General features: G+C 38.9%; 1 protein-coding gene across 4 annotated transcripts in view; it reads right to left on the reverse strand.

Moving 5' to 3' along the window:
- ASAP2 (ArfGAP with SH3 domain, ankyrin repeat and PH domain 2) overlaps nucleotides 1-12,578 on the reverse strand; it is a 166,594-nt gene that overhangs the window by 79,289 nt on the left and 74,727 nt on the right. For all 4 annotated transcript variants that reach the window (XM_027847176.1, XM_027847174.1, XM_027847175.1 and 1 more), the window contains exons 9-11: nucleotides 9,791-9,894; nucleotides 9,631-9,700; nucleotides 3,403-3,490 (exon numbers count right to left, since the gene is read on the reverse strand). In XM_027847176.1, coding sequence (XP_027702977.1) covers nucleotides 3,403-3,490; nucleotides 9,631-9,700; nucleotides 9,791-9,894 — 262 coding nt within the window. The remainder of the gene's footprint in view (nucleotides 1-3,402; nucleotides 3,491-9,630; nucleotides 9,701-9,790; nucleotides 9,895-12,578) is intronic.

A 12,578-nucleotide genomic window follows, 5' to 3' on the forward strand; every position in this document is an offset into this window, starting at 1 on the left:
CACATAGTAGGTACTTAATAAAAGTTTATTGACTGATCAATTGAGCTGTATGAATAGTGGAATATTTCTTATCAGGAATTCTCTGTACCAATGAATTGAGAGTTCTGGACCAAAAAAGTTGTTGTTGTTTTGTTTTGTTTATTTGTAAAATAATAAAAGGACAGAAACATTGTATAATTAAGGTATAGTTTCAATTCAACCCCAGCAATTAATGAACCTTATTTTGCTGACCCAATTGGCAGTTTTTGAATTTTCGTAAATGCTTTAAAGGAAATTCTTTCCAGGCCTATAGGTAGGTTGGAAGAGATCTCAGTTACTGAGGTATGCCTATGTGATAAAACTACATACCAAGACAAAATAAGCCCATGAACACTTCCGTATAATCAATCTTATTGGCAGGCTGTATCACATCTCAGGAACCTGCATTAGAATCCATCCACTGACAGCTGAGAAATTTTTGGCTCAAACTAAGCTTGTCCCTTGTTTGAAGGGGAAATCCACTATGGGGGAGGATGGTAGAAGGATTTTTCCCCCCTCTGTGCCTTACAAGATACATTATTATGCAAAAAAGGAGTCAAGGCAAGTATATGATTACAAAAATGATCTAAAAGAAGGATGGGAAAGATTACAAAAATAAACTCCAATGATGTGATAGGGTTTTGAAAGGGATGGGGTTGGGTTGTTTCCTAGGGATAAAGAAAAGCTGCTTTACTCTTTTACAAATTCCAAACAGGCCATAAACTTTATAACTTAATATCACGTGCAAGAAACATCTATATGACAGGAGCTCAAAATGCAGGCTCAATTAATGACCAAATATTTCCTATTCTTACTACGTAAGAATGAGGACAACCTATGTATGGTACAGGAGAATGAGGATAATCAAAATTATACAGTCAGCCAAGAGCTGGAGAGCTAGAAGGGACTATGGAGTCTGGTCCAGACTTTGATGCTAACTAGCTACATGACTTTGGTCAAGTCATTTCCCTTTCCTGGGTCTTAGTTTCTTCATATATGAAATAAAGGGGTTGAAATAGATGAGCTCTAAGTTCCTTTCTAGTTCTTTAAGATTATAGGATCAGACCTTTTAGAGAAACAAGAAAAACACTTCTGAGAGTAAAGGGGTGAAGGGTTAGAAGAAAGTTACAAAAGAAATATCTAGGACAGGATTCTGGAAAGATGGCAGAGTAGGTCAGAAAATTCTGAGCTCTCAAGATTTTCCTCCACAAAAGAGACAAAATGGCACCTTAGGTCAAGTAAACTATGGGCAAAAATAAGTAAGAATAGTGGCACAACTGTGGTCTTCCTGGGACAATTCGAGATCAGAAGAAAAATCCCACGACAAAGTTTGGTTCCAGTGAAGGGTAAACATCTCCAGACCTCCAGGGTAGAGGTAAAGAAGCCACAAGCCCTGGGTTTACCTGGTTTGGGACCCTGCTCCAGCCCCAGGAACTTTTATCCCCAGGATAGTGACAGGAGTTGGGCATCTGAGCGCAGGAAGATCAAAGGAACCTCTGCTGATAAGGAACTTAAGACCCAGCTGTGGGTTAACAAAAATCTTCTATGAACCCATCCTCCCCTACTCCCGAAGAGTCAAATAGTAAAGATTTTATTAAAACCAGGCAAGAAGGCCCTGTAGAAATAGTACACAGGACAAAAACCTCAAAGGGACATCAGGACAGAACAAAGAGGGATCCCGGGAAAAGAGGCAGAAATCAAATAACGATCATATGGCGTCTTTTGCAATGTGACCTTAAACGGGCACTGGTAAATGCTTTTAGATTCCTCAAGATAACTGACATGATTTTTAGACATTTACATTTGGGTTTTTAGGAAAATTACCAGTAAGAATTACTTGCCCACACATATGATCATAAGACCACAGATTTAAAGCAGGGAGGAATCTTCTGGGTCATCCAGTCCAGAGACATTAGAGCTGAGATTTAAACTCAAGCTTTATAGATTCATCCAGGGCTCTATGATTCATAGTAATTTAAGAATACTCTTTCATATGGTTTTTTATAGTTCTAAACTCTTCTTCTGAGAATTGTTTACTTTTATTGTGTAACCGTTTGTGTTAGTTCCTTTTAGATTCCTTGACTATTAGGCCCTTATCAGAGATATTAGAAGCAAAGATTCTTCCCTCCCCCCCAATAGCTTCCTTTCTTATCTTAGTTGCACTGAATATTCTTTTCAATTTCAAGAAATTGAATTATATAATCTTATCACTGCCTCTATCCATTGTTTGGTTAAAAATACTATTTATAGCCATAGTTGTGAAAGGTACGTAATTGGGTTTTAATTTTTTATCCTATGACCTTTAATATCCATTTAGAGCTTCTTGTGATAAATGGTATAAAATGTTGTTCTTAATCCTAATTTCAGTCAAACTATTTTTCTGTTTTCTCAGCAGTTTTTGTCAACTAATTGCCTATAATCCTCTTTCAAGGGGAGAATTAAATTATGCTGATTTGCTTTTTAAAAACAAGGCACTATAATTATATTTATTTATAATCTTCTCCACTAAAATCAGAAGAATTCCTACAGAGTCATCTACTAGATTGTAGAAAGGTTGCAACTGGTGCCAGTGGAGCAGTATCCACAATGATGAGGTCATGGATCCCTGAAATAATTACACTAGCACCAATCTACCCACCTTCAGGGACAAGCACATGTTTCTTTTTTCTTTTTGATGAGGCAATTGGAGTTAAGTGACTTGCCCAGGTTCACACAGCTAGTAAGTGTCAAGTGTCTGAGGCAGGATTTGAACTCAGGTCCTCCTGACTCCAAGGCCAGAACCCTATCCACTGTGCCACCCAGCTGCCCCTAGGGACAAGTACATGTTGATAAAAAAGGCTGATGGGTTGTCTGTAATTATTTACAAATCTGAATCAAATGCTTCATAACGTCACAGGTAGTTAGTACAAGTGATAGGAACAAGGAGGCTTGTGGCTATTTTAATTTGGTGCCTACAACACAACTGAAGCTTAGTACTGATTAAATAGCAACCGAGTAGCTCCCCGAAGTGGGGGAGCAATTATGTTGGGGCAGCTAGGTGGTACAGTAGCTAGAGTGCCAGGCAGGCCTGGAGTCAGGAATACTCAACTCCCTATGTTCAAATCAAGTTTCACACACTTGCTAGCTGTGTGACCCTGGGTAAGTCAATTCACCATTTGCCTCAGTTTCCTCATCTGTAAAATGGTCTGGAGAAGGAAACAGCAAACCACTCCAGTATTTTTGCCAAGAAAACTCCAAATGAGGTCATGAAGAGTCAGACACGACTTTACAACCAGAAGCTGTTATGTTGCTCAAAACAAGGGAACCTTAGAAGCTAATATTAAAAAAGGTCCCCTTCCCAACTCCCAATTCCCTACATCCCGCAGGGATCTCAGAAAAACCTACGTGATATGAGATCAAAACATTTTTTCTCTTCTGGGTTTGTTTTCACTTGGCAGGTTAAGAGATTGAGCTTCGCAGGAGGACGGTTAGCCTATGACAAGAAAGGGAAAACAAAAAAATAACATTATTTAATAGCAAGCGAGCCCTTAAAAAAGGATTTTTCTATTTGCTACAATAGTCTTTAGAATAGATTATATTACAAAACCCATTCATTAAGCACCTACTACACACAAGGTACCAAGCAATCAATAGGAGGATACAAAGTTTAGGTAGGACATGGTCTCAGGCCTCAAGGATCTCCTAAGTCTAGAAGGCACAAGATAGGTATGTTCAGACCCTCTTTCCGCGGATTCTTCTCATCCAAAATCTGCATTCGAGGTAAAGAGTAAATATTTTTTTTTCTGTGTGGTTTAAGCTTGATAGCAGATGCGACCATAACTAAATCTCTATCAGTAGTTAGTGTAATAAATGTGTCTATTCCAGCTCAGGGGATCCAGCCATACCTGGCTGGGTCTGAAATGCTTTGCAGCTCAATTTTAGAGTCATTAAGTCCTAATACCTGCTGATGAAACAGAATGGCCACTGACTGACACAGACCTTCAGCTCCCTTTTCTGGCTAAATTAAAAATGCATCTATAAATGTAAACACACTGCTAACTCCCAGCAGACAGAAAGAAAGCTGAAGAGTACGCTTTGCAATAATTATTGCCTTCAGAGAGCACAAATGGCAGACAAATAATTTTCTCTTCTTCTTGAAGTGATGACAGATAACAGATCCATACTTCTGGAGACTAAAAAAGCTTTTGAGAGGTATCTTTTAAGGCAAAGCACCTCTGTCATTGAAGTTTCAACAAAACACCCCACATTCACACATCTACTCCTGCATGTTAGCTACAGAATAAAAAAAAAAAAAGAAAGGTGTCAAAAATAGCTATTCTTCTCTCCTTTTCATAAAGCATCATAATTAGTCCACTGGAATATAGCATAGGAGAATGATTTACTTTTATTTAAAAAATGAAATGTTTTAAGATAGCAAAATGGCCTAAGATTTCTTCCTGTGAAACATACTATTCTGCCCTTCACCTCCCAGGTTTGCTAAGGAAGAGCTAAAGTAAATAATTTTCAAATTTTGCCAAGTTCAAATAGAATACAACCTCTGGCCACCGTATCCAACAAAATGGAAAAAAAAAATCAAGAAAATTCTGTGTAGCAGAATCCTGTTTATTTGGAACAACTGGTATTCATTCAACATAACCCAGTGAGATCCTCCCCTTCCACATACAAGTACATCACTATTCCCCATAAAATGGCCCCGGGAGAATCTTTCCTAGATCCTATTCCGTAGGCTCTCCAGGAATAGTGGTGAGGACTTGTGCTGAGTTGTCGCAGTTGGTATCAACTTTTCCTTTATCTTCTCTAAGATAATAGGATTTTGATCTTGAAGGGCTTTTGGGTTCATCTAGTCCAAACCCTCCATTTTACAGATGAGGAACTTCTCCCTTCTCAGGGAGATGAAGTAATTGTCCCAAGATCATTCATATCTAAGTCTTCTGACTCCAAATTAAAAAAAAGAAAAGTTCCATAAAGTGCTAAAGGCATTCTTTGTACTTTCAGGCATTATTTGTTAGAGGGTCACAATGAAGATCTTTGAACTTCTTCATAATTCAGATAAACTTAGACCAGATTCATGCTACTCCTCTAAAAGTCAATGTCTATTAACATCCACACAAAATAAAGAACATAATAATTCTACAGTGAAGGAACCCTACCCTGCTGTTCATGGCCACCTTATTTTTAGCATGGATATGATATCTGCGAAAACTGTCCATTTCCTATTCCCTATTTGATTGCAAGAGACCATATGCTTACAGAGGGCTCCTGAATCTATTAAACTGCACACTCACTGCTGGCGTGTGCTAAGCTTAAAGAAGCGTATTTACTGTAAGGGATCTATGATCTCATCTACACAGGTACTTCCTCCTATGGTGAAGAACACAACTCATCTATGCCTCACATCCTCTCTGATCTGGGCTCATACTGGCCCACAAATCCTCTACTGACGACTCGCCCAACGTGCTAGGAGCAGTCGACTTCTAGGGCATCTAATATGTTGTGGCTATCAGCGCATCACTCAGGCTTCCCATCTGTTCTTATCCCTTGCTCTCACCAGTTAACCACCTTCTGATCATACCTCCCTCCTAGACTATCTATTCTAAGCCAATTCTTACATGCAAATCATCTTTGGGAAACCGGCAATTTCGATTCTTTGGAAATTGTGGTGTTTCATGAACCGCTGCCAAAGGTCATTAGGAGAATGTTGGTGTGAAAAAGATGGGTTTTTATGTCTCAGAGCAGCTATGGTCACTCATGAAATATAATCCAATAGTCCATAAATTGGGAATAGTAATGAGGGAATGAAAGAGGTACCTTGTTAAATATGGGTAAATTAATGATGGCTTCTTTGACTGAAAAAATGTATCTGCAACAATGGGTTACTGTATTGATAGTGACAAGGAACTTTACACAGTATAAAATATAAATAAAAAATAATTTGGTTTTAATTTTAAAATAATTTAAATTTTAAATAAATTTTCCAATTAATGCCCTGTTTCAACTAATAACTAACTATATCCGTCCATCTTCTGGTTTACAAAATAATTTTCACTCTGTATAGAGAAAAGTCTCATTAAATTAAGCATTTAGTTTAAGGGAAAAGCTTTTTAAAATACTTCTGGACGTAATTCCAAACTATGGACAAACGGATCTTAATTAAGCTTAGTCCTAACTGGATACCCTATCCTAGTTAAGTGTCCTATTTACCTATGTCTAAGTGATTAAACTAATCATATAGCAATAAAGCCCATAGGATTGGAGTTAGGAAGAAGGAAATGTTCACTGACTCACGGAGGATCATATATTAAAAAAATTAAAGCCAGTTATCTAGGGAGGAGAATATGAAATTCATAAGCCTTTTTTGTCTCTTGCCTACTTAGGAAAAAAGAGAATGCCTCCTTACTGTTAAAAATATCACAGAAAAGACCAGGCAAGAGAACACTGCTAATCTATACCTTCACAACTGACTTCTAAATCTCTCAGAATAAAGCTCAAATTTCTTTTCACAGCCTTCCTGAATCTACTACTAACCCAATTCTGGAAAACTAATAACATGGAGTAATGAGAGTTATTTGACCCTAGAGCAAAGTCATATGGTAACTATAAAAGAGGTCAAGGATCACATCTTACCAGCATGGGGAAAGCAGAATTATTAGCCTTAGCCAACAGGGAACCCCAAATTTGAGCTTTAATATACACTGGTGGACATCATTATCCCTTAGCTAGTTGGGGGAGGTGAGGGAAACCTACTATTTAAGTCTAAGTTACTTGCCAGTGTCCAAGAAAGGACTTTCTCTCCCTAACATCACAAATACAGTTTCTGATTCCTTCTCTTAAAGAACTGATTTGCAGCTGTGCAGATCCTACTCCTGGGTGCCTATTTAGACAGCTGCACCGGAAAACAGTCCTTTTTCCTGATCGCAAATTAACACATGAAGGAGACATTAAATGTGTAATACACATATACATGAAAAAAAAAAAAAACAAATCCTCAAAGTCACTCTTCCTCAGCATTGCTTGACTTTATTCACCACCTGCAATGACTGACTACATAAAATAGCAAATGGAGGAGAGAAGTGAGTTTCTGACCTCCAGCAAACATAAAATTTTGAGGGAAATAGCACTTTCAGGGGAGGAAGAAAAAGAACTTGGTAACCATCAGGGGCATTGTCAGATCATCCTCTTCATTTCTCCTGGCAAAGAAGGAATCAGACAGATCTTATAACGAAGAACTCACAATCTGCTTTCTCATCTTTGGCATGCCATGGCTGGCTCAATCTGTTCAATCCAGAAGCTGCTAGAGGCACAGCCAGAGTTCCCTACCAAACTTGCTGAGGGGCCACGTGTTCACAGGGTAGGGGAATCCCTAGAGAGCATTTCCCCTCCAAAGACAAAGCACTAATTAAATATGCAAGTTGTATGACAAGCTGAGTTGTCAGCTTCCTAGTGATGCTGGTTACATTATGTGAACAGCTCGAAACTGGGGCATCACATCAAATTTTAAACGAATCCAAACCATCATCCAAACCATGATGAGAAATTCAATAAAAGGGCAGAGATGTCTAAAAAAACTTACATACCTAGAAAAAGAGGACAATCAGTGCATTCACACAATTCAGGGCCTTGTTTTTACTTGTGTTGTGAAAGGATAATAATTTATTAGCTTAAACTAAAATCTAGAGCCTTGATTTATACCCTTCATAATTATATGAAAATGCTGAATGAGCAAGAATCAATACTTTCCAAATAGGTATGAAATTAAAGAATGTTGTTATTCTCTGATAGGCTCTTTGCAGAATTCAGTAGGCTTTAGTTCAAATAAAGACACGATAAGAGAAGTATAAACAGAGCTCAAATGAATTCATTCCTTCAGTGTATATGCAAATACGTACTTAGACCTTTACACCCTGTCTACCATACGAAAACAACAGAAAATCCTTGCTTTTCTTCTACCCTCAAAATTGCCTACCTATACAGGGTTTAATAGCAGAATTAGCTAGAGAAACAAAACAATTTTCTAATCTCCACAGCTACCCTAAAGCGAAATGGGCCGCCCAAGGAGGCACTAGGTTGCCCTTCGATTAAGTCCTTGAATGGAAGGCTGGAATACCATTTGTTAAGTATGCTATTGACAGGATTGTTGTCCAGGTAGAGGTTGGACTACATGGTCTTTGAGGTCACTTCTGTGATATGTATTCGAGAAAGCTGGAGATTTAGCTAGTAAGCCAGAAAGGGTAATGCAAGGATCTGATCTGGGTTGGGCACAATTTATCTGGTGCACCTGAGTTGATATTACTGCAGAGTCCCAACAACTTAAAAGAAAATTTTCCTGCCCTCCCACCAAGGAGGGTACTTTGCTATGAAACAATCCCAGGAAAAATTAGAAAAAATTAGACAAAATCTAGGAACAAAGTAGAGGTCTCTCATGTTGAGAAAATTGCTATATTTCAGCCCAGAAACTTGTCAGGAAGAGGGGCAGCTGAAGGACAGCTCCCTCACTGTTTCTGTAAGCAGTGAACTGCAAAGCAAGGAGTTTATGCCACCAAGACCACTTACCACCTCAATCAAGGAATGATCACCTTGGGTTCTTCATGAGAATTTGGCCCCATGTGTTATTTCTAAGGAGCCCCTAGACAGGGACAAATATAAACAACCTGGGGCTACCACCATCTTCTAACCAGAATCCCCCATGGATGATCTCTACCATAAATAAGCTTCCTCAGAAAGTCACCTGAGAGAGTTCTAACTTATTGACTGATGAATCCTGCTATAGCTGCCATAACTGGGCTTCCTCTGTAAGTCACCATGAAATACTACACAAAAACAGATCTAATGGACATGTTTCCCTTTCACTGGAAAAGGGAACTGTAGCTGCTCAGATATTATCCTACACTAAAAATGTGGGAAAAAAACCCAACCCCAATGAGCCTTTTTTCTCCTCAACACCAAAGTCCTATCTTGTTTGTTTGTTTGTACCTGACTTCACTGGTTGAGACACTCATTTTACCAAGGCTATATGTAGCTACTCTGAGGCATCTAGGTGGCACAGTGGATAAGATGGCTGGGTCTGCAGTCAGGAAGATTGGAGTTCAAATCTGGTTTCAGATATTTATTAGCTCTATGACTCTGGGCAAATAACTTAAACACAATTTGCCTCAGTTTCTTCATCTGTAAAGTGGGAATGATAGCACCCACCTTTCAGGGTTGTTGTGAAGATCAAATAAAATAGTATTTGTAAAACACTTAGCATGGTGCCTGGTCTACACTATGCATTATATAAATGTTAGTTTTTGTTACTGTTATTATTATTACTCTACATATTCATCTTAAAGAGCTATGTAGAACACTGAGTGGTTAAATAATTTGTCCATGGTTATACAGCTAGTAAGAGTCAAAGGCAAGGCCTGAATGCAGGTCTTCCTGATTCTGAAGCCGGTTCTCTATCCACTACACCATGCTGCCCTTCAGTTTTATCACTCTAAAAATACAAGTCATGTACAATTCAAAAAAACAAAAAAAACCCAAAAAACAAAATTAACATATTTCAGCCTCATAAAATACACAAACATATGCCTATATGAGAGAACAAGAATTTTTTTGGTGGGGCGAAGTACTTACTGTACCATGGGATATTGTCAGAAAACCGTTTTTAACTGAGCATTTCCTTTTTTGCCATACTTTTCTGATCCTGTTTTTAAAAAGAACACAAAAATTGAGTCTCAAATTTAATACAAATAGTATAAAAAAAAAATTCCATTTTGCAAAATACTTGACTCACCCATCACTTTTCTTGTAGAGATTACCATTCCTTTCAGTCCCATGTTCTTTATTTCCCTGAGGTTGGTGTAAACTATAGGTTGTACTTTGCCGAATTTGTGAATCCTAAAAAATGGTGAAGAAATCATAAATTAATAGGTAATTAGTATTAAAAGAGACCTCAGAGATCATGTATTACAATCCCTTCAACAATTACTATTACTATTTTTTTGGGGGGGAATTGGAGTTAAGTGACTTGCCCAGGGTCACACAGCCATTAAGTGTCAAGTGTCTGAGGATGGATTTCCGGTGCTCTATCCACTGTGCCACCTAGTTACCCCTCAACAATTATTTTTAACTGAATGGACTCCCTTCCTACAAAAACAAATCACTTTTCCCCCTTACTTCATGACACACCAAATTCAGACCAAAGGTATATTTTATTTCATATTCTTTACTAGGAAAGGAAGACGGCAGCTCACTCTGAGACACAGAAGAATTTATAAGAACCGTTCAACACAACAAGGGATGTAGGGATAATAACAGCACACCCAAACCTTCTGGCCAATTACTGATCTAGATGTCACAGAATGTGGCTTCCTAAGGCTTGTCTGAGGTCCCTGAGGATAAAGTTTCATTTAGTTTCCTGTCTCATAGTTTTTTCTACACCTGCCCCACTATGAGTAAAACAGCCCTCAAAATCAACAGTACTCAAGGTAAGTTTATTTTAGGTGTCTGAACAAGTGCATTTTAATAATAACTGAAGTGCTACCCACTGGGTAAATGGAGAATCTGGATGAGGAATTTCACTTTAAACTAGAAACTTGGATTTCATCTTTCATTTAACTAAACACAGACAAGGTTTACGACAGCTGCTTTAGGAAGTGGGATAGGGAATCAATTTGAGAGGAATATAATGTCAGCCCTGATGCAGAGCTGACCCAGATGAGAGTAGATGACATAAATTTGTAGCATCCCCACCCAGTCAGCACAATTAAGTGATTTCTTCCTGTTTCAGCATTGCTGATGATTTGGTATCAAGTGAGAGCTCACTATAAAAATACTACGCGTGGGTTCCCCACATCACTAGTATACATATAGGATAAAGGCATGGTTAGACAACTGGGTCATGTGAGGGGAAAAATTGAGTTTTACTGGATTGCCAGATCAGTATGAATGAACAGTGTGAACTGGCCAACTAGATAAGAAAACTGGAAAAAGAAGGAGAAAACAGACGAAATATACCGAAGGGCTCTTTATGGGCTAATAACATTCAATATTCAATTCATTTTCGCGCCTAGTAGAGGAGGGAACAGAATCACACTGGGTTAATCATAGAAGGTGAGTTCTGGAGGTGAATTTTGAAAATGAAAACACAGATTGGAATAAAGGAGAGCCAAGGACATTCCAGGGAGGATGAATTAAATGTGTAATGCACAGAGAAACAGGAAGAAGCTGTTGCTAGTAAAATGAAGCTAGATGGAGGCCACAGAAGGCAGTGATAAGGAATTAGATGGGATGGCATAAATAAGCAAGTTGGCACAAGGTCCTGGATGACAGGCTGAGGTTGGATTTAATCCAAAGGCACTAAGGAGTCATTGTATGTTTTGAAACAGGCAAGTGTCTAATAAATATGCTGGTTGCTGTGTAGAGGGCAGACTGGAGTGGGGAAAGATACGTCTGAAAAGCAGAGAAGAGGCCACTACAAAGCGTAAAGAGGTTGTGTTGAAATCATTAGCAGAATTTGGTAATTCGACAGAATCTTCATCTCTTGTATCCCCTGCTCCCCCTGTCCTATTTCTGATTACTCCACACCAAACCCCAAACCGATGGCTTTCTCACTCTCTACTTCCTAAGCTCTTACTCTCATGCTGACAAATGGAACTGAACAAATCACTAAATTCTGCTAACTAGGGACACTACAAATTCATGCCATCCACTCTCAACTGGGCCTACTCTGCAGCAGGGCTGACATTCTATTCCTCCCAAACTGATTGCCTAGACCACTCCCCAAAGCAGCTGTTCTAAACTATCTCTCTCTTCAAGCCCTTTGCTTCCCCTTCCCCCCTCAGCCAAAAAGCTTGCATCGTACTTTACCAGGAATACCTGAGGCCATTCCTCAGAGCTCCATCTTCTCCCCTCCACCAAATCTCACATCATTCAAACATCCTCCCCCACTATTTCCTCCTTCACTACTGTCTCCAATGAAGTGGCCCTTGTCCTTAACAAAGCTGATCCCTCTACATGCACCCTTGATCTCATCCCCTCCCACCAGGGTACCTCCTTCTTCACAATTTTTTCCATATTCATACCCTCTTCACTCACACAAACCAGGTACAGGCCCTGATCATCTCACCCCTGGGCTGTTGAAATAGCTTCTGGTCAGTGTTCCTGCCTCAAGTCTCTCCACTGCCAAACCTCAGCCATTCTTCAGCTAACTCAGTTAATTTCTGAAAGCAAGGACTATTTTTGCCTTTCATTGTATCCCTTACCTCTGGCATATAGTAAGCACTAAATACATGCTTGTTGACTACATTAACTAATGGCTTGGATGTGGAGAAGGCAAAAGAGAAAGATGAATGACAAATTGACACAGTCAATTTACCCAGAGAACCAGAAGAGTGGTAGTGCTGGTGAAGACAATAACAACTTATATTTCTAATTTTAAGGGCCTTCTTTTTAGATTAGACCTATAATTTCACTGGTATAAGACATTTCTAAAGACGGGCTACCCCGTCTATAGTCATACGAAAAAATGCTCTAAATCATTATTGATTAGAGAAATGAAAATCAAAACAACTCTGAGGTAC

This window comes from Vombatus ursinus, unplaced genomic scaffold, assembly GCF_900497805.2.
Source record: "Vombatus ursinus unplaced genomic scaffold, bare-nosed wombat genome assembly UNPS02015316.1, whole genome shotgun sequence".
Taxonomy (NCBI): Eukaryota; Metazoa; Chordata; class Mammalia; order Diprotodontia; family Vombatidae; genus Vombatus; species Vombatus ursinus.